At 45.4% G+C, this 27,798-nt stretch overlaps 4 protein-coding genes across 4 annotated transcripts in view; 2 read left to right on the top strand and 2 right to left on the bottom strand.

The window, feature by feature from the left end:
* The first annotated feature begins 612 nt into the window (after nucleotides 1–612).
* LOC119432661 (putative surface protein SACOL0050) lies at nucleotides 613–4,110 on the top strand. The gene is made up of 9 exons (XM_049658529.1): nucleotides 613–910; nucleotides 978–1,034; nucleotides 1,093–1,176; nucleotides 2,351–2,410; nucleotides 2,643–2,702; nucleotides 2,938–2,997; nucleotides 3,233–3,292; nucleotides 3,386–3,445; nucleotides 4,057–4,110. The coding sequence occupies exons 1-9, from the start codon at nucleotides 731–733 to the stop codon at nucleotides 4,078–4,080; spliced, it is 645 nt and encodes a 214-aa protein (XP_049514486.1). The 5' UTR covers nucleotides 613–730; the 3' UTR covers nucleotides 4,081–4,110.
* A 317-nt stretch (nucleotides 4,111–4,427) lies between these two features.
* On the top strand, nucleotides 4,428–5,755 carry LOC125941322 (uncharacterized). The gene is made up of 3 exons (XM_049658344.1): nucleotides 4,428–4,466; nucleotides 4,598–5,390; nucleotides 5,465–5,755. The coding sequence occupies exons 1-3, from the start codon at nucleotides 4,428–4,430 to the stop codon at nucleotides 5,689–5,691; spliced, it is 1,059 nt and encodes a 352-aa protein (XP_049514301.1). The 3' UTR covers nucleotides 5,692–5,755.
* A 1,522-nt stretch (nucleotides 5,756–7,277) lies between these two features.
* On the bottom strand, nucleotides 7,278–7,787 carry LOC119432660 (uncharacterized; the record flags this gene model as incomplete). Its single annotated transcript, XM_037699817.2, has 1 exon — nucleotides 7,278–7,787. A coding segment is annotated over one exon (510 nt), but the record flags the coding sequence as incomplete, so codon positions are not given.
* A 4,231-nt stretch (nucleotides 7,788–12,018) lies between these two features.
* LOC125941577 (uncharacterized) overlaps nucleotides 12,019–27,798 on the bottom strand; it is a 34,110-nt gene continuing 18,330 nt past the window's right edge. Inside the window, exons 4-5 of the mRNA XM_049659138.1 lie at nucleotides 21,037–21,310; nucleotides 12,019–12,269 (exon numbers count right to left, since the gene is read on the bottom strand). Coding sequence (XP_049515095.1) covers nucleotides 12,054–12,269; nucleotides 21,037–21,310 — 490 coding nt within the window. The 3' untranslated portion in view covers nucleotides 12,019–12,053. The remainder of the gene's footprint in view (nucleotides 12,270–21,036; nucleotides 21,311–27,798) is intronic.

The raw sequence follows: 27,798 nt of genomic DNA, 5'->3' as shown, positions 1-27,798 counted from the left end.
CGTTCGTAGGTTTGTGTAGATCGCTTTACATGATGTAGGAAACTGCTCTGTCCGGTATAGCAATTGACTTGGCAGTAATTTTACGCCCCGTTTTAATTTATTTGACATCCCATACATTATACAACTAATTATACAACAGCGAAGCTGTTTATGCGGTACCTGTGCCGTCGTTATCGGACTTCGCTAAAAAGGGGCCACATGACCTATCGGGAGAGGAGCGGAAAAGAAGAGCTCAACAGGGGCAAAGGGGTTGGAGAATGGTGTGAGAGGGTGCAGACGAAAAAGAGAACGGGGAGGGGGTCGACGTAAGTCGCGCCCTCCAAAACTCGCGTTGGAGGGGGAGAGCGTGAAGCGCGCCAACCAATGGCGGTGTAGGAAAACAAGAGTGGGGTGTGAGAGGAGTTCGCGTTAGCGTTGGTTGTATATAGACGTTTTCACGAGGGCGCTTCCGACGGTCTGGCGTGGAGAGTATGTGTCAGTGTTGCCTGTTCGGTCTGGACTGTGCGCTTGCCTTGCGCTTGCATTGCGGAGTGGTAGCTTTCCTTCGATGTTTCCGTTTATTTTTGTCACGAATGACTTACGCTCGTAAATAATGGCTTATACTCATGAAAAGTCTACAGGCCAGCACTGTGCAGTTTATGGGTGCACAAACAACCAGCGGAAAAGAACGATTTTGGGGACTATAGTGTGTCCACAACACAGCACTCCGCGAGAGCATTGCCGATGTGGTATGTTCACGCTGCACCGGTTTCCTGCATCACCTGATTTGCGGCGTCAATGGATAGCTGCTGTGAACCGGAAAGATTTTACAGTGTCCTCGTGGTCGCGAGTTTGCTCACGACATTTCGTTGGCGGAAGAAAGACTGACGAGAACGCTGTGCCCGCGCTGCATTTGGGCTACGACAGAAAAGTGAGTTCCCGTTCTTTCTTTGAAAAGCGCACTAGATCAGTTTGCTCAGCCTTCTCATTATCTCTAGGTGGTTTTGGGACGGCGTCGTCTGGTGAGGCACGAATACATCCCGCCAGCTAAGAAGGTACTCAAGCGCGACATTGCAGTGGTCGTTGTAATGACTTTTTCTACTTGCTTTTCAGGCGAAGTGCATGCCCAGCGACGAGAGCACAGGAACTTCTGACGATCGGCCCTTAGATTCTGGCTTCGAAGCCTGCGCACATAAGGTCAGTATGGAGCCAACGTTTTCGATACTTCAAAATATTGGACCCAGAAAAGTTGGTGTATTAGCTGCAGATTGCGCAATCGTTCATTTACGGCGCGATGAAAGCCAGCCGAAAAACGAAAATCACAAGGAACAGGACGCTGTCTAGTTCTAGTTAGCAGCTTTTGCATCAATAGTTTCAATGAAGCAACACCCTGTCTCCTGTCGGCATACGCAAGCAGGAACTAGTGTTTTGTACAGTGGGAATGTCCAAGGAAATAATACATGACAGCTTTCATAAAAGCCTGCAGAATAGCAGATGAGATAACTTTCTCACCTCAATAAAAAATAATGAGTAAATTATTTTACCATACTCCAAGAGGGCCATATCTTGAGACTATAAGGATTTCAAATTAGAATGCCAAATATTTCCAACCACTTTGTGGCAGAAGCAGGGAACCATCCAAGGCTTTATCAAAGTGAGCACTGGCATAACCTGACTCTTCACAAATGCTGTGAGGAAAGAAGTTTCTGAATACATTGGTGCTTGAAAAAATTGGCTATTGTTACTGTCACTTATGTGCTAAAAATAATCTGGATGATAGAAGGCTAACAAATACTCGTGTGCATGTATTTACTTTGTTTCAAAATATTTTGTGACGTGCTAGCAGGCAGCTTAGCTTCAACTTCCCCTGAACGGTGATAATCTAATTCCTGATCATTAGCAGTCTATGCATGGGAGCAAGCAGCGTAAGCGCAAAAGGCAACTAAAGAAAGAAAAGACATACAGTGCAGTTGTCAAGAGACAATTGAGTATGTTGGTTTTGTGCCATGGAATAAAAAGGTCAAGAAAACAAAAAAGACTGCCACCACACAGTGCTGTGTGGCATCTGGCTTTCTTTTTGGTTATGTGCTTTTGTGCTGCTTGTATGGTGTATACATTTGTGTCGGTTGTCTTGCTGTGTAGCACTGCTTTTTTAACATTGCAAGTCAGCCAGTCCAAACGTGCAGGGAAGCATGTTTTTTAGGCATGCGGGAAAAGCACACTGATGTTTGATAGTTCGAAAGTTAAATGTAGTTTTGCCTCCGACAAAAGTGATGCCTACGATAGAGTGTAGAGCATTTTGAAAGCTGACCTTACAATTAATGAAGCTATACAGTATGACGAGCTGATTGACGTGATATTTTTCATGCAGGAGCCATCTGAGGGAGCACAGGCAGACAGCGAATGCTTTGAGGACACAGACGCTTCCACTGTGAGTAGCCACAAAGCTTTTTATCTTCTAATGCTACAGGGGTCTGTACCACTGGTGCACACCATATCTTGCTGACGAGAGCATGCTATGGCTTTTTTATTCTCAGTGACAGCAGTTTTGCCTATGATAAAAGTGATGCCTACCAAAGAGTAGAGCATTTTGAAAACACACCTCAGAATTAATGAAGCTGTAGCATGCCGAGCTGATTGACAACGTGATATTTTCCATGCAGGAGCCATCTGAGAGAGCACAAGCAGACAGCGAATGCTTTGAGGACACAGACGCTTCTACTGTGAGTAGCCACAAAGCTTTTTATCTTCTAATGCTACAGGGGTCTGTACCACTGGTGCACACCATATCTGCTTGCTGACGAGAGCATGCTATGGCTTTTTTATTCTCAGTGACAGCAGTTTTGCCTATGATAAAAGTGATGCCTACCAAAGAGTAGAGCATTTTGAAAACACACCTCAGAATTAATGAAGCTGTAGCATGCCGAGCTGATTGACAACGTGATATTTTCCATGCAGGAGCCATCTGAGAGAGCACAAGCAGACAGCGAATGCTTTGAGGACACAGACGCTTCTACTGTGAGTAGCCACAAAGCTTTTTATCTTCTAATGCTACAGGGGTCTGTACCACTGGTGCACACCATATCTGCTTGCTGACGAGAGCATGCTATGGCTTTTTTATTCTCAGTGACAGCAGTTTTGCCTATGATAAAAGTGATGCCTACCAAAGAGTAGAGCATTTTGAAAACACACCTCAGAATTAATGAAGCTGTCGCATGCCGAGCTGATTGACAACGTGATATTTTTCATGCAGGAGCCATCTGAGGGAGCACCAGCAGACAGTGAACGCTTTGAGGACGCAGACACTTCCACTGTAAGTAACCAGAGTATTTTGTCGACTCATATAACTGTAATATATGAAGCCCTGCTATCTCAGCTGGTTGGTTATGTGGTGTATTTTACACAGGTGCTACCCAAGGGAGCACATGAAGACTGTCAGCAGTTTCAAGATGCACACTTTTCCACAGTAAGTGTCATCAAAGCATTTTATTTGTTTTGCATTGGCTTCAGAGACCACTTTCACGGGTGAACACCTGTAACAGCTGTTACCAGCTGACATGACCGAGATGATAGCACGCTATGGGTTTCTTACTATCAGTGACAGCCCTCTTGCCTTTGATAGAAGTTGTGCCTGTCATAGAGTGTGAAACGTTTTGAGAACACTCCAGATTCCAGCTAGAGTTTGAATGAATAAATGCTTTGCAAGAGAGCACAAGTTAGACCATAAAATTACACACATCACTATTAGCAGCAGCATAACTGTGTCCACTGCAGGACAACGGCTTGAGTCAACCTCTGATTAACCTACCCTGTGCCAGCTGTGGCCACCTTATCTCCGCTAATTTTTTGTCATCTGCCTATCTGTCTCTTTGCTACCCCTGTTACACTTGTATTCTCTTGGAATCCACTCCATTACATTAAAAGACCAGCGGTTACCTCTGATTTCCATTACTTGCTTTGTCCACACTCATTTCTTATTCTTGATTGCTGCTAGGATATCTTTTACTCATTTTTGTTCTCCTACTCACTGTATTTTCTTGTCTCTTAATGCTATGCCTGTCATTTTCCATTCCATAGCTCACTGCTCTGTCCTCAATATAATTTCAAGCCTAAGTTTCTGCCCCACAGTGTGAGTATTGGCAAGATGCAATTATTACATACTTTCCTCGTGACAGATAGTGGTAGCCTACTAGGCATTCCTGCGTCAACTTTTATATTACAGTGTGAGTAATACAGGTAGCCATCTGACATGTTAGGGTAACTAAGAGCATTGCAAGGTATTTTTTATCTTAATCACAATTGCAAGCCATTACGCAGCGAGCACATAAGAGAGAGGACTACAAGGCACACTGCCGGTATTAGTGAAGCCCAGAATGTGTGCAGTTACCACTGATTAAATGTCCATAATGTAATGCCCAAGTTGATGAAGTACAGCGTTTACTCACATTATGCAAACAATTCACCACTGTGCACACTGGTTTCTGGCTGTAGGACATTTTGAGAAAAGTCACATTGCACAGTGAATAAACTTGCTTGGCAGGTGTTTTTAGTGCTCATAGTCTCAGGGACACCAGTTTCCGAGTTAAGTGTAGACAGCAGTCCCCATATTAAGGAATAGCTTAAGTGCAATAACTACAACAATTCCCTTCAACAGGTATCGACAAAAGACAAGTCAACACAGTGGGAGGAAATTGGCCACAATGACCACACCTATTCCCAATCTGGGCTGCAATACAGTTTCGGAAAGCAGCAAGGCTTGTCATCAAGCTTGACAAAAGAAGACTGTGAATTCTTTACAGGAATCTCAAAACCCGTCTTTGACAGCTTAGTCAAAGCTGTAAAAATTGAAAGCAGCAAGAACTTCCTAAGACTCTCAGTCGAGGACCAACTGCTACTGACCTTAATGAGAATGCGTCTTGGCCTGCTTTACGGACACTTGTCAAAAATATTTGGAATTTCCGTTTCATACGTGCACAAGCTGTTCATGCACACCCTGTCTGTGTTGCAGAAGGTTATGAAGACAGTTGTGGTGTGGCTGCCACGATCACTAATCAGAAATAGCATGCCAGAATCTTTTGCTGAGAATGGTTATGAGAAAACAACCTGCATCATAGACTGCTCCGAGGTCTTCCTTCAGCGGCCTAAGAAGCTGCTTGCTAGAGCTCAAACCTACAGCAGCTATAAAGCGCACAATACAGTGAAGTTCCTTACTGCCATTGCACCGAATGGCTATGTGATGTTTGTGTCTCGTGCATATGGTGGAAGAGCTTCGGACAAATATATAATGGGTCACTGTGGCGTGGAAGACTTCCTAGGCTCAGGTGATGAAGTGATGGCCGACCGAGGTATTGTGCTGAGCCAATATCTTGACGTTCAAGGCGTCAAACTCAATGTGCCTTCTTTCGCAAGAGGTAAGCGTTAAACTTACCTCTCTTGTTTTCCAAACTTCACTAATCTGTTTGTTTTACCTGCTGTTTCTTTACAGGTAAATCCCAGCTCAGTGAAAGTGAAGTAACTCAAACAAGGAGAATTGCGTCTGTGCGCATACACGTTGAAAGGGCCATAAACAGAATGAAGACATTTAGAATATTCAAGCAAGCCCTGCCAATACGATCAAAGAAAATCATAAGTGACATGATATTTGTCTGTGCTGGCCTCTGCAATTTAAAAGGCCCTTTAATTGCCAGATGTGTCGAAGGAAGGGATGAGTAGGCACTCAACCATGCAGTTCATCACAGTATCATTCTGGAAATAAATTTTATTGCACTGTGTGTTACATGGTTAGACATTTATTTACACAAATTGGGCTGGCATGCACTTTTCCAGCGCTGCAAAGTTCAATGCTGCTAGCAATCACAGTTCACATAGTTTCATATACTCCTTACACAATGAAAGTTTGCCTTGTGCATGCTGCTTTTCCATTTCCGGCAACAGCTCGCAGAAGTAAAACTTTTGTAGTCTTGGCACTTGAGCAACTACAAAAGAGCTTTCAAAGGGCACCGTTACTAGTGCATCACTTTTTACACTCCAAACGTAAAAGTAGCATAGCTTGCGGCCAGTACAATACATCTGGAATTGCACTTGGCCATAATACCCGTTAGGGCCATTCTCTGGCAGTATGTATTTATCTCCGACTTCCTTCACATCATACTTCCCTGCCCTTATTAGGTCTACTGCATCCATTACATATGGGCATTTCACTTCTAGGAGTGCGTCAGCTGCCTGCAAAACACCATCAGGTGAAGCAGACAGCCAAGGCATTGTCGCATGTACAACTGTGCCACAGCGTGTCACATTTAGCCCAGTTTTTTTTGAAAACTGATCACGCGCAACAGGCTCGTATTTATGGCCGTGTTTTGTAGCAGCATTCCCTGAAAATCTAGGTGACAACATGGCTACCACTGCAGCTTTACATGAAGTTGTGCTCTTTTTAGGCACCCTTTTAACATTTGATGCCGTTAGCCTCAAGCAGCGAGCAACTTTCCAAAGCGGGCTGTCCTGCTCTCTTGTGTTTTCCTCGAGGCATGCAGCAGCTCTTGGTGAAATATCTATAAACTTTGTGTAGAAACTGTTGCACCGGTCACAGCTCGTGGGCAGTGTACTGATGTCGTCATGGGCACAGTGCTGCAAGTCATCATGGTCAGCTATTGGTGCAGCCAGGCGGGGTACTGCTGTAAACGTTGTGTGCAACAGTGTTCCTGGAAGTGAATGTAAGAAAGCATGTCAGTGGAGAGACTGTAGTGCAACTTATTGAATATGTAAAGCTAACAACATCGCTATCACTGCAGCTCACAGCTTTAGAATAAATATGGCCTTTAGGAACTAAGAAGCTGATTTTAGCATCCAGCGTCATCACAAAATGTAAAGCTAGAGGGAAAATACTGCACTCCAACGAAAGATTCATTAAAGAACTGACGTTTCGATGCCAATTCGACACGTTCTTTAGGGTGGACAGGTTTTGGAGGCAAGTCTGCCGCAATGTTTACATTTCAAATGTAAAGCTGTCACTTTCAGAATACTGTCATTGATGTTTCACAGCAAAACATGCATTAATGGTGTTTTTAGCCAGTTAATCCAGTTACATCAAGAAGTCAAGCTATTTTTTTACTTTCTTAAGCTGTCACTTGTGGTTCTGTAATCACTGGTGGAGTTTCATAGGTGCTACGAAGCATACCTGGTATATTGAACAGCTCAGGGTAACCGGAGTTATCACGCAACTTCTTGACTTCAGCTTCAGAAAGCAGCACTTGCACATTTCGTGCTGGACGCTGTACAGCTGGGTCAACAGTTCTTTTTTGAAGCTTGAAGTTGATTGCCTCAATTTCAGAGGGCTGGACGTTTCGAGTTGTACCCTTGTTCCATTTTGCAGCTTCGTCGGTACAAGTCTTTCCAGTCATGCCACGGGAAACAGCACAGTCTATTTTCCATAGTACGGCGCCTACATGGCTACAAACTCTGGCTTGTCCAGCCATGCAGGTGCAGCCTGCACGTAAAACTTCACCTTGCTTCTTTGCGGACACCCACACACGATGAGGCTTGCTATTTATAGCTTGTGAAGGCGTGACATCTGCCTTTAAAAGCACAATGTCTTCATTCACCTTGTGCAGGAGAACTTTGCCGACCCAGCCTGACTGCAGATAGTTGTATGACTGCAAGGACTTGTAACATCGTACTTCTTGCAGGTCGCAGGCCTTCGAATGCAGTAAATAATACACTATATCTGGTCCCCTAATTTCAGGCCAGTCCCGCATGTCCTCGGTCCATTCTTTAATGTCATCCGGATGGGCATAAACGAAGTTTTCTGCAAATAAAGAAATAGGGTGTCACCCTATGTTTGCGTGTAAAGCACCGTTTTTTCACATGCTCACTCATGTTCCTTAATACTTCCCTGCAATTATTTTGCTAAGTACCTCTGCTACAAATGAGCTTCTGAAATAGCATGCCGGTGAAGAAGGACGTAGCATTTCAGTCTAATATGAACCAATGCACACATCAGTTACATAACGCATTTTGGTAAACCATTTTTGGCACATGTGAGAATTGTCAGCTCTTCGATGCAATATTTTCTCGTATGTAGTGGCAGAGACTACATTTCTTATTCTTTCAAACACTTCATTCCACTGCCCAATACGGGGGTCACGCAGCGCACTTTTGAACGTGATCAAGCCCGATCTGGATCAAATTGCTTTGCTCGATCGGCGGAACGGAGCCGATCGCGGTCGAAAATTTCGATCCATCGGGCTCGATCGCGATCAAAAGTGACCGTGTGACACCGGTATAAGACACATTGAAGCATTCTGCGAGAGAACTAGTCGGTAAATTGGAACTTCGCAACGATCTGGAAAAATCGTTTCCTAAGATGTATGCAGTCCCTGTGTCCGCCAAGACATTCTCTCGACATTCACAGGCGCCTTGCGCGGCCCTGCACATAAAGGTAATTTCGAAATCTAGCACCTGGGCTGTATCAATTGCGCTGACATCTGTGATCGCTGTCGCGCATCAGTTCACTGCAGGTACCGCGCTGCTCGAGCGTCACGCTCCTGCTTTGACATTTGGTTATGAGCACCCTGCGCTGCACCAGATTCAATAAATTTAGCATGACTGAGCGCTGAGTTGCGTCGGAAGCGTACGGAGTAACCACCGCATATCTACCAACCGCTGACACGCGTCGGCTGGCCGCCGGCGCCTAGTTCTAGCTCGACAGCTACGTACGCGTCTGCTGTCGCTAAATGAGGTAACCCTCAACCGCGATGGTGATCAGATTCAATCTGCGACTACAGTCACATGTTCCCAGCAACAGCAATGAAAAATACTTACCGCTGATTAGCACGCCAGGTCTCGACGAAGCAGACGCGGCTACCGCCGCTACCGACGACAAAATGTCAGATCCACTGGCTGGGCTTGCTGTTCCCATTGCTCCTCACACAGATCGCTCACGCGAGCACGTGCAACACGTAACAAGTCAAGCGAAGCGGGAGAAAATTGAAACAATCCTCGGCGAACATCACACAAACGAAGTGCGGCCGGCCTGCTCTCGCAAGACGCACAGTCCAAAATGGTGGCATAACATGTTCTGACGCTAGACGTCGCCCGCGTCGGCAAATGGCGCTGCTCAAACGTCGGTTTGTGAAAAGGTCTATACGGAGCTCTTGCCTGAGAGCGTCGTAGAAAAAAAAAAGCGTGAGGAACCCGCTATAGGAACACCGTCGCCCGTGTACGCCGACGCGTCCCATCCCTCGCAAGTAGCGCCGTTCGGGCCAGCGAAGGGGCCGCAAATGCACAGCTTTGCTTTTCGACCATTTTTACGGAGTGGAAGGGGCGGTGATTTTTTTTTGTTGTCATACTTTATGTAAAATTGCGGAAGCAGTACCGGTCCATTGTTGCAAGCATGATGCGGGAAGTAGGTCTTAATTAGGGGAATCATCGATCAATCATTTGATTACATTGATAAGCTGATGTAAAATAGGCGGTGCGGACATTTTTGTTTAATTTTTTTCGTATCCTTGGAGTCAATGCACAGCATGCGAATGCTGCTTCGATCCATTTTGAATAGGTGGTTGGAGTGAAATTCTGTAATCAACGTATGGGTTTTCTAGCTTACATTACGCCTTGCCAGGTAATTAAGTCCGTTATTTGCTTCATGTTTTCTTCACAAAACGTCATATGCATATTCACGCTAAAATGTTATAACGGGTTAATTGTGGCGTGTACGTCCTGAAGCAACACATGGCCTCTGCGTTACGCTATAGAAGTGGGCACCGGACAAATTTGGTGAGTATGATGAGCTTATTTTTCTTGAGGGGGGAGGGGGGTAGAATGAGTGGGTAAATTATAAACATGAATACCGGCAAAGGAACGCTAGCCGCGGATAAGCCATGATGTTGCCGTCGCGGGGAAGTCACTGGCCCGGTGTCGCCTGCCAGTGGTCGGCGAATGGGGTGGCTATTGGCAAAAGCCAAGCCAGGCCTGACCCAGATAGACTGAGGTTTGGCTGTCTACATTTTACTGGCATGGGCGTCAAGGCGACCTACCGCCGAGCTCATGTTTCGTTTGCGTCATGCTACCCTCTCTTATGAGCTTACGATGCTTATACGCTGCTGCCAGCGGCTGCTCAATTGAGTGGCTGGTCACTCACAAGTGAAAGACTCTGGGATGATTTGTTAAAGCGAAAGATACATTAAAAGCACTCCTGATGGGTTCTCCGGATGCTCTGCACCAACAGCTGTGGCAGTAAAATAAAATGGCACCAGCTTAATAAAGAGCGCGCAAACAATAACTTTTCCTCTTTTACTTTCATACAAAAAATTGAAGTCATTTATGAGTTGAGAAGCTTGTTTATGTTTATGCATATTCACAAGCTGTAGCCTAACGACCCGGAAAATGCTCCAGTGAGTGAAGTGCGCTTTCCCTCGACGACGCCTCGGGTACTCGGTCGCCTGCGTTTAGGCAACCGAGTACCCGTTGGTTCGCGCCAACGCTGTAGCAAACGAAGCGAAGCACTTCACCTGGGTGCATGTGTGCCGGTGCCGCATCGCTGAAGCGCGGCCGCGCCGGAAGCACTGGAGCTCCACGGATTGCAGCCTACGCGGCCATATTGAGCCGTGTTCCCCCCAATATTGGACACCGCTGCACGCTGCAAGTCGAGCGATATTGCAACTGCTGTCGTATTGTAGAGGCTGCCGCTTGCTAGCGAAGCAAATAAGCCAGAGCGAATGCACCGCTTTTCAGTGCTTGACGTTTTACATTATTCAAAACAGATCAGGCTCCACCCGCCAAAAGACAAATTGTCAATAAGAATGCGATTTACGCTTAACATTACAGATGATTTGCTAGAACCTTGTCTGGATCTACGCAATAAACTTTCTGTCGAACGAGAACATGTAACAAGCGCATACCATCCCCGGGTCCCTACACGAAAAGCTTTTAGTCATTCTGGAATAACGCTTATAAAGATGCTGCCGCGAAGCCACGTGGCATGGTCGTGATTCACGTACCACTTATTGACACTATATGAACGCACAGTGATAGATAGCGCCACACAATGAATGTGACAGAAATGCTGTGTCCAAAACTTCTTTATAGTCTTGGCATCTCCTTACGCGCTTAGGACAGATCGCTCACTGATTTTGGCCAACCGGGATCCACACTGTTTCTTGTGTTTGCGGATTGTCCTCCCAAAAAGAGCCGAAGTGTTCATGATGAATGTAATAAATATCGAAAATATGGGGGAGAAACTGCGCAGATTGTTTGTAGGTTGCCGATGGACAGAAGCAACTGTTACGAACGATGGTTCACAATTTACTTTTACTAGGTTAGATAACCTTTCTCAGAAGTAATATCATGTTATAAACGAAGTAGTATTCTCACTGTCCTTCCAAGAATGGCAGCGCTAAATGCTGTGTGCAAACCATACTTGTTTCGACAAGCATCGTGCATCGCCTTCGTCCTTGTGGTATCGCTGCGCATACGTCTCACAATGCATCCGCCTTATTTGGAGTTTGCATTTAGGCATAACTTGTGAGCGAAGCACTGCACAAACATTTGCGGTGGATATAAAAATACACATTTTAAGAGATAGTACACTGCATAAAATGAAAGTAAGCCCCTTTTCTATGTGCATTTATTTAACCCTGTCATGAAAACTTCGTTTCAGATAGATTCGAACACGTGCGTTGGATCTGCATAATTTCTTGTGCACGTTATTGTTGCGTCATCGTTCGCGTAATACCGTAAAGGAACGCGCATGTAGTATATATTATTGAAATTTTGTGCGGAAAGTATGAAAACACTTAAGCGCTTCGATAACTGTGACTAAAAAGCTTAAACATGCAGCCGGAAAGTCCCTGCAGAAACACTAGAGAAACACACATTTTATGCATTATATATTTGAGAAACTTTATTGCTTCCACTTATGTTTTCAGGATTATTACTGTGGTGCGAAAAGTGGTTGAGAACACTAAACGCACAGGGTAAATCCGACCTCCGAATTTTCATTCTGTCATATGTCCACAAAACAATGTCCCAGGCTTGTCCAAACACCGTATCAGTCGTAATTATTATGAAATCCCTCGACGTTATGTCGTTTTTTTAGATGTGCAAACGACTGTATGTTGAAATACACCACTAACGTTGTAAAGCACCGTCAAGCTATCGCTTGCGGTAAGTTTTTTACTACTCTCCACGACATTTCCTATTCCCAGAGCGTCCTTAAGCGGGGTGTCTCCCACTGACTGTTGGACTTCATATGTGAACCAGCCCTTGAAGGTAATGGGGACAATGAAATTGCACTTCTGAAACAGAAATTCATGCTGTTAGTAAAACCGGATTCCATAAATGCGGGAAACAGGCTACGCAAATGCTGTTGATAAGCCTAGCCTGAGAAAGTTGAAACGCGTCAGCGAAATGCACTAGCCGGAAACAACTTCTTGCGCAATTAGGTGGCGGGGTTTACTGAACCTTGTTTTGGGCCATAGATGAGGCATGCAAAGGAAACGGCACATCACCGAACCCAAGCGTCAGCTACCGACGTATTAATGGTGCAAAAGACAATATATCACAAATCTTGGAGGTACACTTTGTCAGAAAGGTCCCACGTGTGCCAGTGATAATTGAGCACCTTATATTCTTCAGAGAAGCACCTGTTCGGAGCAAAGCTGTATCAAGAGAGGTAAGTCTTTACTGTCACGCCATCTGTCTTGTGTTGCGCGTGCGCAGAAATTGCACTATGCTCGGTGTTTTGCGTCAATAAATCAGTTGGTAGTAGCCGTTTTGCCTAGTGTGTCCTTCCCTTTGTATGTCTCATCTAAAGCCCTAAACAATGTTTAGTGAAAAGTGTAAAATAATGGCGTGAGTTTTATTTTCATATTCTAGGCTTTGAAGTTGCTGCTTATTACTGCAGCTATCATTCATTCAAGCAATGTCCAATTTTATCAGAAAATGCAATAATATTTGATACAGTTTAGTAGAATAAGCTTTCCATGGGTGTCACTGAAATGTCTTTAAGTGTAGTATATTGAGCAGTTGGAGACGGTGCCTATTCTCACTCTCCATGGAGCGTTCCAGCCGCATAGGTCTGATGAATGCTTCACCTTCTCGCCGAGCCACAGTGACATCGGCACCAGTGACGCCAGATTTCTCGCCACAGCGTCCTACGTGGTGCCGGATTCAGTGGCGCCGGGTTAGTGCTGCGGATTCAACAAAGTGCTTAGGAATTTCTTATTATGGTTGTTTCTAGCACTTCGAAAACCCTCGACCAGTAGTTTGGTTTGCATAATTTGCAGTTTGGAGCTGGAAGACCAGCTCTGGGCCATCTGGCAAGCCGAAGATGCCGCCCGAGCCCATGGACTTCGAGCCACCACCTGAGGCCACGAAAATCAAACTGCCAGCCCTTTCAATAAAGTTCATTTCTTCTTCTTTCTTATAGGGCGTTTCGGTCAGTTGTACTTATACTTTTTTTATTTGTATTGTCTTATGCGCGTGCGCCTCTTGAGTCTTGTTCTTTGACAGGAACGCTTCTCATGATGAAAAAGTTGGTATTTCATCGAGAGACCATGATGCGGAAAAAGTCGCTTGCTAGAACTAGTCACCGCTTGGCGCACAAATTTACGCTGGTATTACGAAGTATAACTCGTTTGGCTGTATGTTTTTTTGCACTTGGTGAGGGCTCATTTTTGTAGGTATTTTGGGTTTTCAAGGAGTGGAAAAGGTACATAAATTTACTGGGATTTGCCTGTGCCGCAGCGCACCAAAAGGGTGCCCACTCATTTCCATACCCCACAAAACACGAAAGCAACCGAACAAGTCTAGCACGCAGTCGTTGGTTCTCTAACCTACAACAGTCGTGCACAACAATTTAAGTGATAGCTCATTGAAGGATGCGCTGTCTGTGATCCGCGTTATCCAGTTGACAAGCATGACAGAAGCAGGTGACACGGTTCTTAGAGCCAGATACGACGATACCTATTTGAGGGGGGGGGGGGGGGGGGGGGGCTAGTAAATAGATGGAAACGTGACATTACACTTTGCCATAGCGACAAAACGATCACCCCCACGCCGCTCTCGCACCAAAGCAAATTTCACTTGCGTATTCGCAGAGACTTCGCAATCTATTCGTGCGATTTACATATGATGACTGCTGGAAATTTTGCCGCTGGCGCATGTTTGTAGCCGACTGTCAAACAGAAGAACGTAGACACCTGCTCAGACGCTTTGACGGTCAGTCCGGGTGCGGCTAATTCTGTCACTTTATTAGCTCAATTAGCTGTTTGTTCAAGAACAATGTTTCTGAGTGGTCACGTGTGAATCGAATCAATGGACACACATTGCGACGGTTCATTGTCCACAATAGTATCAAACTTTGCGAGCTGGTGGTGTTTCACACAAAAATAGCCCTTAAACGAGGTACAAGAGGATGGATGCGTGATAAGCGTTAAGAGGATGTCGGGGGGCCGCATGTGCACTGTTTTTGTATGTTGCCTTATGTACCAGCGGTTTTTTCCAAGCAATCACCCAGTTGTAGTCAGCGCATGTGTTTTATCTCCCTCCTTCAGTCTATCCTTATGAGCGAGTTTTTAAGTATAAGTCCACTTTCGCCTGACCTCCTGCGGTACTAGAAAACAGCAACGCGGGGAAACGGCGCCTACGATTTCGCATGTTCTGTGTACATATTGGGCCCCACATACTCATTATTCTTTGTGGGCAGTAACAAATCTTTCCATGCATTAAATTTTCTGAACTTGCCACCGCAACGCAGCCGACAGATTACACGTGGCTGTGGCTGCTCGCATTTATTGGAACACAGAAGAGGGGCTCAGAGAACTAGAAAGGAACTTCAGAATAGTGTTGGCCTGAGCTCATTGGTTGCACATAGCACAAATGGTTTCCAGCAGAACGTATGGACACGGACAGAAAAAGGACGACGACACACGCTGGACTAGCAACTGGAATCAGTTGCTAGTCCAGCGTGTGTCGTCGTCCTTTTTCTGTCCGTGTCCATACGTTCTGCTGGAAACCATTTGCGCATTTATTGCCTTAGTACCGAGTTTGGTAGCTCACCCAAAACAGAAATACGCGAAATGCTGGGCACTGTGGACGATGATTATAATGGTGTTTATTGGCATCACCTGGGAAACGGGGCGGTAACAAATAGTCACCCAGTCTACTTATTTGATGGACTAGCGCTATCAGAGCGCCACCTGGGCAGCGCAACTGACTTATACGCCTTGAGCGCATTCGAATTTGTATTAGTTGAAGGCCGAAGGCCCTATGTACGTCGTCACTCGTGAATGAATGCCCGAGGGCCAGGGAAGCTTTAGAGCTAACTGGAATATACCAACCCTTTGGTGGCCTAAATTCTCAAGCGTAATTCAGTGGTGATTCAGCGGTGAATGCGAGAGAACTACACTAGCATAAGTTACACCTATTTGAGGTCCGGGAACTATGATTTAAACCATGTTCACCACATTAAGAATTGTTGTTCAGGAGCTCACTCGGCACACGTCCTCCCTCTTCGAAGAGCGAAGTGAAACGGTCGGTAGTCCGGAGAAGACCAGCGTCAGCTGCACTGTATATGTACGTACGTATACGCACACACATACACACATACAATCTCTTCCCAGCTCTCCCATATCCTATCCACGTCTACCATGTGAACAGCGTCCCACACTTCACGCACATACATATTTCCCCTTCGGCCCTTCTAGTGCTAGCGCAATAAAAGAATAACTCAGCAACACCCACAGTGACGAGCAAAGTTTGCGATCATCAAAATGAATCACACGGACTACATTAAGGGAAAGGTTGAAAGGAAGAGAAAGGCTTGTGGCGGTCGACACTGGTCCAACCAAGGATGTCCCGGAAGGGAGCCAACATTTATACAAAGGAAAGCAGGTCTTGTCACGTCTTCATAATGGAAACAGCTGTTTTCGTTGGCTGTTTTAAATACCCGACTCCCCAGCACGCCCGAATGTGAGGTGGATAAGGGGGGGGGGGGGTTGCAGAATAGGGTGAAGGGAGTCAAAATGGTAAAAGAAAAACAGAGAGAGAGAGAGAGAGGGAGAGGGGGCGTGTGTGCTACTTATAAGGTCTCTCGTCTTCTGCCGCTTTCTCTGTGAACATATCTATCAAGGTGATTTTAAATTTGTCTCAAAATACATTTCATTTTGATAGCAATGATACGGCTGTATTGGTTAACAGCTTGACAACATCATTTCTTCAAGAGAGCCACTCCGAAGAAAGCCACTAAAAATGCACCAACGATTACAATACTCCATACCGCGAAATTGGAGCGCAGCTCTATACGTGTTTTGATTTGGCGTTATATTGGCTGGCGCGGACAATATGTCTCGTGCGGCACGCTGTGAACGGAGCGAAGTGTGGCTCGACTGACTCGCTAATCGCGAGATTGCGAGAGGCAGCGCGCGGAAGACACGTGGGCGCGATTGGCCTCATGCAGTACTTTGCCTTGACGGGCTCTCCGCAAGGCTTATCAATGGCGTCATCGGTGAACAGACGACACGCGCTACTCTGCGCTATCTCGGAGCGATCTCCGCCGTAGAAAGCACCACAAACCGTAGCGGTAAAACGCGCTCGGCGCACCGACGGCGTCAAAACGCAGCTGCGGCAGAGCGGCCACAATAACTGGCGGCTAGCCGCCGTGATAGTCATGCGATAGTATGCAAATCTCGCCTCCTTTCAATAGAGGCGAGATGTGGCGTGCTTTTTTCTTTGTCCGCTGACAGGACGGCACTGTGTTTACGTTATTCGTCATTCGTTCTTCACTCGAGCCATGTCTTATGAAGACGACGACGTCGTTTCCACTGATCATAATCATGTTGGTGGTGCTCTTTTCTGTTGCGGCGTCGCCGCGTTCAAAATTCAAGGAGAATGAAGTACAGGGTGTCGCATCCGCGTCCTTGTTTTCAGAATCCTTCTTGTCGTACAGAATCAGATAGCTCGCACTGTCTCCAAAAACCATTCCATCAGGATGTATCGGTTTAAACTCATCATTGTAACAGTCAATCACAAACCATTCCAATCGAAACAAGCCCGAACGATACCAAACCAAGGAAACCATAAAAGCGCGAGCGAGAGCTGGCGCAAGCAGACGACAGTACGAAACGAGCGGTCGGGCGGGTCCGAATGGCAACACTTTGCCGCGCGCACGTCAATGAAGGGGCCTCTTTCATTGGTCTCCGCCGTTCGCCGTTCGCGTCTTCTATCTTTCGCTGTGCTCGTTCGCTCGGTTATGCCGCCGACGCCGCTGCCCACGCCGCCGAAACTAGCCGCAGGAAGGGGCGCCTTAAAACTACGCTATATATAAAAAAAATTGGCTCCAATGCACGCTGTCAGGATGCTTGGCCAGCGACGCTCTGGTATCACCCGATCCCCCAGAGCAATGTGACGTAGCCTTGAACTGGTTGCTGGTCTTTTCGTTGCTCATTGTATTCGCGCTGCTCTTCAGGCACCGTAACTGTGAGTGACCTTTCCATAGCAATATCACAACACAAATGAAATCAGCTGCTAGGCAGGTTCTTCTTTTAAATATGAAAGTGTAGTGACGTCATCCGTACTTTGTATGCTACAGTTGCCGCTTCCCGGCAACTGCAGCTCATGCAACCGCAATCTTTAGGGCGAAGCTTTTCAGGGGAATGCTGCGCGCGAAGGCGAGCTTTCTGTGTTTTTTTTTTATTTCCCCAGCACTGCTGGCGCCACCGCTGCCACAGATGATGATGATGATGATGATCTATTGGCATCCCCTTTGAAACGGGGCGGCGACAAATAGTCACCTAGCCTGATTGATTTAATCAGGTATACTATACATGTTCTTTATCTTGCATTTTTGTATACCTATCATTATTTTTCTTTTTCAAAAATTTACCTTGTACCGTTGCCTATGATTTTAAGAGATCAGGTCGCATCCATCTTTTCCCTACTTTTTTTCCACCAGTACTCTAATCGTCTCTTGCTGATCTCTACGGCTGATCTGTTTATGTTTCCTTCCACTTTAAACCCAAGCGCTTCTGGAGTTGCACGTTACCTACGGTTCTCGCTGGGTGGATCCCGTCGCATTCCATTAGGATGTGCTGAGTGGTCTCTGGATCTTTACTGCAGCATACACATGTCTCATCTAATTCCGAATATTTGTTCCGATATGTTTTCGTCCTTAGGCAACCGGCTCGAGCCTCAAATAGCAAGGCACTGCCCTTTGTGTTATCGTACAGATTTTCCCTTCTAATTTCTTTCTTCTCATTCTTGTAAATCTCCATTGTCCTTTTCGTTTCCATTCTTTGCATCCAATTCACGGTCTCTATTTCTCTCACTTTCTTTCTGATGACCCCTGGTTGTCTATTTACAGTTTCGATTATCCTGTACTTGGTTGCCAACTTCCTTGACCTCTTCCTCCATTCTGTGTCCACGCTTTTCATGTAGAGATACTTGTGCACTTTAGCCGCCCATTTATTTTCATCCATGTTCCTGAGCCTTTCTTCAAAACTAATTTTGCTTTGTGCTTCTCTGACTTCAAAAGAGGCCCAACCCATGTCTCCATGCACTGCCTCATTTGTCGTATTACCGTGTGCTCCCAAAGCCAACCGGCCTACTGATCTTTGGTTAACTTCCAAACCCGCCAATATATCCGATTTTAAGCATATAATGGCATTTGCGAATGTTAGCGCTGGCACCATTACTCCTTTCCAGATTCCACGCACCACCTCATACTTATTGTGGCCCCACAGTGCTCTGTGTTTCATTAATGCTGCATTCCGCTTCCCCTTTATTTTCAGATTATCTTGGTGGTTGCTTGAGTAATTCTTTCCTTCGTTTATGTGTACGCCGAGGTACTTATATTGCTTCACTATGGGTATTACTTGCTGTTGAATTGACACCACGAAGTTACTCGTGTGCTCATTAAAGATCATAATCCCTGATTTCTCTGTGCTAAACTTAAGGCCTAGATTTGTCGCTGCGTTCCCACAGATATTCGCAAGTATCTGTAAATCTTTTTTATTGTCCGCTAGTAGCACAATGTCGTCTGCGTACATCAGTCCAGGGATCTTCTGTTGCACCATTTGTCCATTACGCATGTAGGATAAATCAAAACCTAATTCGCTGTTTTCCAGTCGTCTTTCTATGCCCTTGACGTAAAGCGTGAACAACAATGGTGACAGAGGGCATCCTTGCTTCAATCCTTGGTGAATTCCCACCATTTCATTTCCTTTTCGGCCTTCCCATGCCACTTGTACTTGGTTGTCTCGATATATCTCCCTCAGCAGCTCCACGAAATCGTCATCTATGCCTTCGTATTGAAGAATATCCCACAACAATTCCCTGTCTACGTTGTCATAAGCTCCTTTAATATCTAGAAATGCTATCCATAAAGGTCTTTTCTGAGCTACTGAAATCTCTATGCACTGAGTTAGTACAAACATATTGTCTTCTAAGCGTCTGCCTGGCCTGAACCCATTCTGTAGTTCCCCCAATACACCGTTTCCTTCCACCCACTTCAACAGTTCTAATTTTATGGCTTGCATTGCTATTCTATATATCACCGACGTTACTGTAACTGGCCTGTACGAGCTCGTCTTATCCTTATCTCCTTTGCCTTTGTAGATAAGATTCATCTTGCTTTCACGCCATCCAACGGGAATATTCTTTGTTCTAATCACTTGCTCTATGGCAAGATGCGCTGATGCAAGCGCCATCTGGTGGTGCTGCAAGGAACCCAGCGGCGCACGGGGCGCGCGCATTCCGCTGCGATTGGTTGAGTTTTCTGTCTCTGGAGACGAAGAAATCTTGGTATCCTAGTCATATACAGCTCTGCTTTAAAACACCTTCAGCGGCGCAAGCACCTGCAACTGGTCCAACGACTGAGACACAAATAACGGCACAACAAAAATTCTGAATTAAGAATTCGAGAGCGTTGAGAGCGAAGTAGCGGCACGTTCGACGCTGCCGACCCCAGTGAAACAATGGCGGCTGTGATACATTTGCGTGAAGGCAGGCGAAGGGGGTAGTAGGTCATGATATTAAGTTGTGACTCCACAAATTATAAGTGTTACGATTTTTTTGGTCTCCGCGACAAAGACTATTGGCTGTTCCTCTTCAGACTCACACTCGTTCTAGGCCGGTTTGCTGATGAGCGTGTTTCTTTGCATAATGTTACCGCCACCGGCGTCCTAACCGTTACTTGCACATAGTGCTCATTCAGGCATTCACCTTGCATTGTGCATTCTACAAGAAGCAGTAACTCGTAATATTAAAGAACGATTGCGGTTACAAGGCTGCTGCTGACTCTCCACTGCACCAGGCTGATAATCCAAGGCTCGATGATGTGACTGCTGGTACGGCAAGCAAGTTCTAGAGAATTCTTTTTAGCTTGAAGAAATACTTACAAAGAAGCCATCTGATGCGAAATAAGAAAGTCAGAGGAGTCGTAACGCACTAAATAATTGTTTTATTAGTGCGAGACAAAACACCAGATTAAAATTCACGACTAAATATTCACGAATGGCTGCGCGCTTCATACATCACTTGGGTATTCTTCGTTTGGTCATTAATGTGAAGGAACTGCTGAAGCTTCATGCTACTCTTGTCAAGGTTTGTTTGACGTCATCGTTGCAGCAAGTAGCTAATAAGGTGTCTTCTTTCGTTACATCATAAACAATGTTTAGCCATGCTTGACTAACGCCGTTTGGCGAGCGTACGCAAGAGAAACAAGGTTCTTCGAGACGTTAGCACAGGTAAGACCTTCTTGATGCCACTTTTGACCATTTCGCGCTTGATAGAGAACACGCACACGCAGTATTATGTTAAATAATCATGATGTTCATTGCTCCACGTGGACTTATATTACGCCGCAGGCGTTATCACATAGGGAGCTCGCTACGCGTTCTTTGGTAGTAAAAGAAAACAAGAACATTCTTGACTGCTGGTTAGCTAATCTAGTCACATCATGTAAATTCGACTGCATTACGCCATGGCAATTACCATGAGCGTTTCCTACATGACACAAATTCAATTAAGGATTCTGTGCCATATAGTAAATCTAATTATACGCACCTCTTCGTAATATTCTTGAGTATAAACAATTGGGGTCGTCAGGTTTTCGGGGTTCCAATATACATGGGTGGCATCATTCAGGTCAGATGGCAATGTTTCGTTCTTTTCTCCCTTATAAAGAACAGTGAGGTTGACGGGCAAAGTGAATGGAGTCACAATACTTTCATATATGTACCAGATATAAAAATCTTTGCATCTAGGATAATCCGATTTCTGCACGTGCTTACAACCACTTTCATACTGAAGCTTATGCACTGTTGCCGTAACTGGCTGTCTGAAAATCAGGACAAAAAATACTGCCATTGATAGCTGCTCAAAATCAAAGGAACTTGACACCGCAGACGCTGAGAATTAGTAACAATTGGTATGGTAATGTGGCGCAAAAATGAATTACTGGAAATAATATTAAGAAGGACAGTATAAGCGCATAATTTTAATGACGCTCGCTAGTGGTTTCATTAATGTTTTGGTAACGTTTAGTGCATCATTTGAGAAAAGCGGAAATCTTTTCTTTTAAATAGCCAACTCCTTCGCAGCTCCAGCAATAAAGCCGTACCATAGCGATCTATGAGCTCTGGTGTGTTCTATCACGGGTGCATAAGACGAATTGGTAGCATGCACTGGTAGTGTAGGACCATATATTCCTGTATTGGCCTATGGTTAGCAAATTTAGGATGACAACTGAAACTTCGAGGAAACAAGTTCGTTGATCATTGGTGTGGCCCTATTATAAAACGTTCACTTTGAAATATGCCTGAAGCGTTGAAGTTATTATAAGGGCCTCTTTTTCAGCTTGTGCATCATCTTAGAAGAACGAGGTGTGAAAATATCTATTTAGCTGCGTGAAGAGCAAAGGAAGCGCGGACAACAAATTACTGCTTTAATATATACACGTATATTTAGGCAAGCGCATACAGCTTTTTACAGCTTATAGTATATTTAGCTCGGCCCATCTTACCTCTTACGAAAACATAAATGCATATTCAGTCATATAGTTACACTAATAGGGGTCAGCAGAACAATTTCCCGTCGTACGGTCACCTGTAGTGGAAAGCGTGCATGTTAGAGCTGCCTTATAATTGCTTAGCTTAACGTTAGCTTGCTGTCTTGTAGACCTTTGCGTGAAGTTGTTATTGAAGGGGCTTATCTGTGGCAGTTTTCTGTTGCTCAGCCATAACAAGCTTCTCTTTGTTATAAACAAGAATATGGCACAGGCACTCACCGAAATCTCAAATGATAAAATGCCACACAAATTAGTAACAGCCGGTCAATTAATTGCTACAGCATTAACAAACAATGCAATTTTTACCTTAAGATATCCTTTCAGGTGTCCCATTGCATGCATACAGCATAGATGAGCTTGATTTTCAGTGAATATTAGGGCTGTTAATAGGGATATTTCCGAATGGAATGGAAAATATTGGAGAAAAACTACCTCCGAATATCAAATCGAATAACGAATATCTTGCAATTTATAAAGTGAAGTTGAAAAGTTCTGTACAGTCTCTTTCGCTACAGAAAGCGTATTGGTTGTTTTTGGCATATCCTGTAACCTCAGCTATTATGCAAGTTTGTAAGCGTGAAAGTATAAAAAGGCAGTCTTATCTGGAGCACCTTCCCAGTGACAATAGTGAAAAAACGAAAGGCGACCCTAATCTTTCACTTAGGTGTCTCGTAGTGGCACTCGAACCTCGGGGTTGGTGTTCTTTAGGTTAACGTTGTCTGTGTATGTTTCGAAAGAATGTCACAGACACAGAAAACCATCGTCTTTAGGTCTTATTCTTGTGGGTAGGCTGTGCTTGGCCCGGCGGCTTCATCGTGGCGAACACAACGCACGAACCGAACTCCGAAGAGCAAGCGAGCGAACGCTTTTCGTCTGGCACGATATGCGGGCGAAGAGCAAGGGAGGGCAAGAAGGAAGCGCAGCGCGCGCCACCTGGTGGGGCGTAGCCCCCTAGCGAGCGGCGCACGAAGCGGACCTTACGTGCCCTCTCGGGTGCTGACGTCAGAGCATGTAGCGAGCGCGCGCGCGTAGCTGTTGCGAGCAAACCAGCGAGCGAGCAGGTGCGCGCCGGGAGACGAGAAGCGAGAGAGGAGGGAGTGACGTCACATCCGCTCTGCTAGGCCGATGTTCAGTTTATGCCAGGCAACTATTTCCATTAATTAGCCGGTTAAATATAACGCCACCTTCTTGTGTGATGGCGTCATTAGTGACGTCACTGCCTCCGCTTTCTACTTCCGGGTTTCCAGGAATTTCGCCTGATTCGTGCTCACGTGGCGGGTCACGAAAGTCTACGATTCTGTGCTTTGGTGAGTGGTAGCCAGCAATTTCTAATTATTTTTATTATTCCGCACATTTCAGTAACTCAACTTGTAACTAAACTTATGCTCTATAATGAAACCCATGAATTTTGCACCTGTACTATTTCTTTTTTCAATTAATTTTTTTGTGATTTACATTGAATTTCGTTACTGCATTATCAGTGATTTCTAAATAATTCTAAATATTCCAGACACTTCAGTAACTCAACTTGTAACTAAACTTATGCTTTGATCTGACATCTATAAAGAAATCTGTAAATTTTGTATTGCATCATTTTTTTTTTCGAAGAACCCGCCAAGCCAAACCAAGTTAAGCAAAGGAAAGCAATGTTAAAGCTAGGGAAGGGCCACCAGCTTCGCTGTTTCCAGTCTTCGCACCACTTAGTGTGAAGCTGCCCCTAATTTAAAAAAAAAATCTTCTGACTTATTTTCAACGTTGTCCGTGGTAATCAGTGATTTCTATATAATTCAAATTATTCCAGGCACTTCAGTAACTGAACTTGTAACTAAACTTATTCTCTGATATTATATCTATGAGGAAATCCATGAATTGTGCACTGTACTATTGTTTTTCTATTTGTTTCGAATCTATTTTGAATTTTGTCCCCGGTCGTCTCAGGAGGGGAACCGGAAGTGCTGCGCAAGAAAAAAGGGTGTCACTCGATGCTCGCGCCACTAAAAAAAAAAAAAAAACATGCCACTATGTGCATACTAAGGTGTACCTATAACGCCCGTTCAATGAGTTAAACGCAATGCCACAGCAACGCACATAGTTAAAAGAAAGCTCCAAAGATGGTGACATTGGCCCAATAAGTCCCTTTGCCTAAATCGAGGCATCAATTCATAGATTGCATTATGCGAGACATGCTTAAGAATAAATATTGGGGTCATGGGGGATCACCTCCAACGCATTTGTTCATGAGCTGGCGCACCTGTACTACAATCGCAGTTCTCCTCCAGTAGAATCATTGACAAGGTACTGCACTTGCATCAGTCTTTTTCCTTTCAAGTGTTAAAAACTATTTTACCTTATATTAGGGTTTTATGTATTCATGTGTATTTTTGAAGCTCCCGCCGACACCGCACCTATAGTAGTGACTCTCTTCATTTCTATCTTTGTTGTGTTGTCATAAATTATCCTCTTTCCCCACACTGCTGAACAATGTTGAGGCACTGGCCGTGAGCGGGACAATTACGGCGTAGTCAGCGGGATTTCGTATTCGCAGTCAACCAATCAATCTCTCTCTCTCATCTTTCTTCAACATTATGCGATCAGAACAAATATTCGACAACTTAAAATAATGAATCCTCGTATCGAATAAGAATCTGTTACTCTGGATACTCTAATTCAGCACATGTTAATTGTGATGATGGATAGGATTTTCTGCGAAAAACTTCAGCAACTGCAGTCATTTGCCAGCTGAAAGGGCTGGCATAGTTTGTACTTGTACCCCTCACAAAAGCTCACTGCACCTTACCTCTTGGTCTCCGCAATCGAAAACTTAGTTCTTAAGAGGGGCTGATATTAAATACCTTTGTGTCCCCCCTGACGTCACGCAAATGACCGAGCGCATATATACAAGTATTTTTCGAAATTTCAAGTTCGAATTTACAAATATACAGTTCTCTTTTAGTTGAACAGGTGTTGAATTTTCTACTCCATTCCGATGTCGTCACCGACCGTAGTTGTTTTGCTCATGAATGTTTTCTGTAGCTTTTTTTTATACAGCGCGTTTTACGGTATCCTTGAAAAGACAGTACTGCGTGCATATGAATAAATTAAAGCACAGTAGTTTCGAGAAAACCAAGTGGTGGTCCAGGTTGCATGCGTGCGACTTGATAACAAACCTATAAGTACAAACCACAATATACGTATATCAACGGATACGTATATCGGGTTACAAACACAAACGGTTGGCCCGGATAGCCCAGGGTGCAATCTCCGCCATCGAACGCCACTTATCGATGCTTGGCCTATCTTTATCAGCGGAAAAATCTGCCTTCATGCTTTTCCCGGGAGTGAGACGCAAGTCAACACGCCTGACGCTGAATATCAGAGGGCATTCAATTCTTCGTGCAACACTTGTTCGATTCCTGGGCGTCACCATCGACAGCAAGCTACTATGGCGTCGTGCGGTCGAAAGTGTTGTGGCTGCATCAGTGCAAAGAGTCAACGCACTTCGTCGATTGGCAGGTGTACGTTGGGGAAGCAATCCTATGTCCACGCTTAAACTGAACGCTGCACTGATAACAAAGCGCATTCTCTATCAGCTTCCTCTGATATCACCGTCATCGAGTCAATTCGAGCGCTTGGAGGCTGTGCACAGAAAGGGACTTCGCTTGGCGATGGGAGTTCCACAGACGGCTTCAAACAAGAAAGTCACTAATGAGGCAGAGTCTCTTCCACTCCGTCTCTTGGCATCTCAGGCGTTGCTGACGCAGCTATTAAGGCTGGGCGAGTCCCGCGCAGACACGGCGCTTCACCGGCGGCTAAGAGCAAGAACTCGCTCCATGTGGCGCTGAACACTTTCCAATTTTCAGGATTCAAATGGCCTAAACGAAGTCGCCTTGACCCGCCATGGTCTTTTTCGGACGTTACCTGCAGCCTCAGTGTACCCCACCTACCAGCGAAACGCACCATTTCAACTGCAGAAACAAAGTTCATTGTGCTGGAACACTTGAGCACAGCGTTTCAAAGCCACTTACAAGTGTACACAGACGGTTCGGTGTGCGCACAAACAGACAGCTGTGCAGCGGCATTCTGCATGCCATCCCTGGATGTGTCATGGTCTGGCCGACTGGATCGCGTAGTTTTCTCTACAACAGTAGAAAGCGCCGCAATCACCGCGGCTTTGCGGAAACTACGGGCCTTTTCTGCACGAGATGTCGTGGTGCTGACGGTTTCCAAGTCATACAGCGTTACAGAGATTGCATCGTGGCCTACCTCTAGAGAAATTTACAAGGCAATCTCTGGCACTGATTAACGATCTAACAAGCAAAGGATTTAATATAAGATTCCAGTGGATACCATCACACGTAGGAATTGATGGAAACGAGAAAGCTGACGCCCTTGCACGCCTAGCGCTGACATGTGTCCCAAAAGTGAAAGCTCCAAAAGCTTTTCAGAACCCTAAGGGTTCTGAAAAGCCTTCACTTTAGGGAGATCCACAAGAATCCCCACGAAGCCTGTGTTACTCATGGATTTACCCGCGAAGAAGCGACGCTTTTATACCGCATCAGGGCTGACTCCGCGTGCACCACAGCGTGATTATTCAAGACTGGGCTTCACGCTTCCCCATTCTGTGCTTTCTGTGGTGACATTGGTGACTTCGAACATTTCATTTGGATATGCCCGCAGTTTGACACAGAAAGAATAGCGATGGTCGACAGCCTACAAAAGAGCGGTCTTACGCACAGGACCTTTGAAGACGTCGTTTTCCCCGGAGGGCCTGCGACAACCAGGAAGAGAGCGCAATGACTGCTGTTAGCTTTCCTGCAAGACACGGGTCTCATAGACACTTGGTGACACACCCCTGATCTCAACTCGAAGGAGGATCAGGTGGAACAATTGCCGGCTATGTATGCCAGGCTAACCCCGCCTGCTTCAACATCACCACCACCACCAACCCTTCTTAATTTTCATTTTGCCATGAACTGACCAAAAACTTTTACGTAGGTGACACGATGTGCGAGACTGGTTTGAGAGTCGTGTATTCGCTTATGACATGAAAGAATGCTGCCTGTAAACGTATTTGTGGGTTCGTATGTCGAGACGATGCACGAAAGGAGCACAATAAGCACCATAAGGCACTGGATAAGTGTAACGTATAATCGAGGAAGGTCACTTGTCACACATCATCGTTTGTTTGAAGCTACCTACAAAAAAGGACTTAAGCGGTCTCTGTAAACAGTTTGTTGCCACAGAAAAGCGGAGGGTTCGATGGCGAAAGGAAAATAATGTACAGCTATACAAAATAAGGATAGTATAGTTTTATCGGCCGTATAAATTTGCAATCATTCACTTACTAACTAAATCAACAAACATGGTGGCAGCACGCGCCGGAAAACATGAAGACAACACACTCGCTGTCAAAACGCTGGCATGAGGAAGCGCGGCAGCAGCAACGAGCGAAGTGACCTTCGTGCTGTATATCGCTTCAACGCAAACTGAGCGGCGAGAACGCAGCCCGCACAAAGGTATGCGCCGTCGAAGCCCCTAGACTCTGCCCACAACGCAGATCGCTTTGAAGATACGGCGCGCGCGGCAGTGGAATTACCAGTTGCTGCGATAATACAACGCCCTACCCCTTCCTTCCCGTCCCCCGAACCCGGAATCTACAGCGCGCGACGGAAGATTGCGCGCTTCCTTCCCGCTTTCCCCCCTGCGCGTGCGAAACTGAGCCGCGATCGTCGGTTCCCTTCGCACACATTTATTCGCAC

The sequence above is a fragment of the Dermacentor silvarum genome, chromosome 11 (assembly GCF_013339745.2).
Source record: "Dermacentor silvarum isolate Dsil-2018 chromosome 11, BIME_Dsil_1.4, whole genome shotgun sequence".
NCBI classification, from domain to species: Eukaryota; Metazoa; Arthropoda; class Arachnida; order Ixodida; family Ixodidae; genus Dermacentor; species Dermacentor silvarum.
Note: the sequence above shows the minus strand (reverse complement) of the source record. Positions and strands in the feature narration are given on the sequence as shown.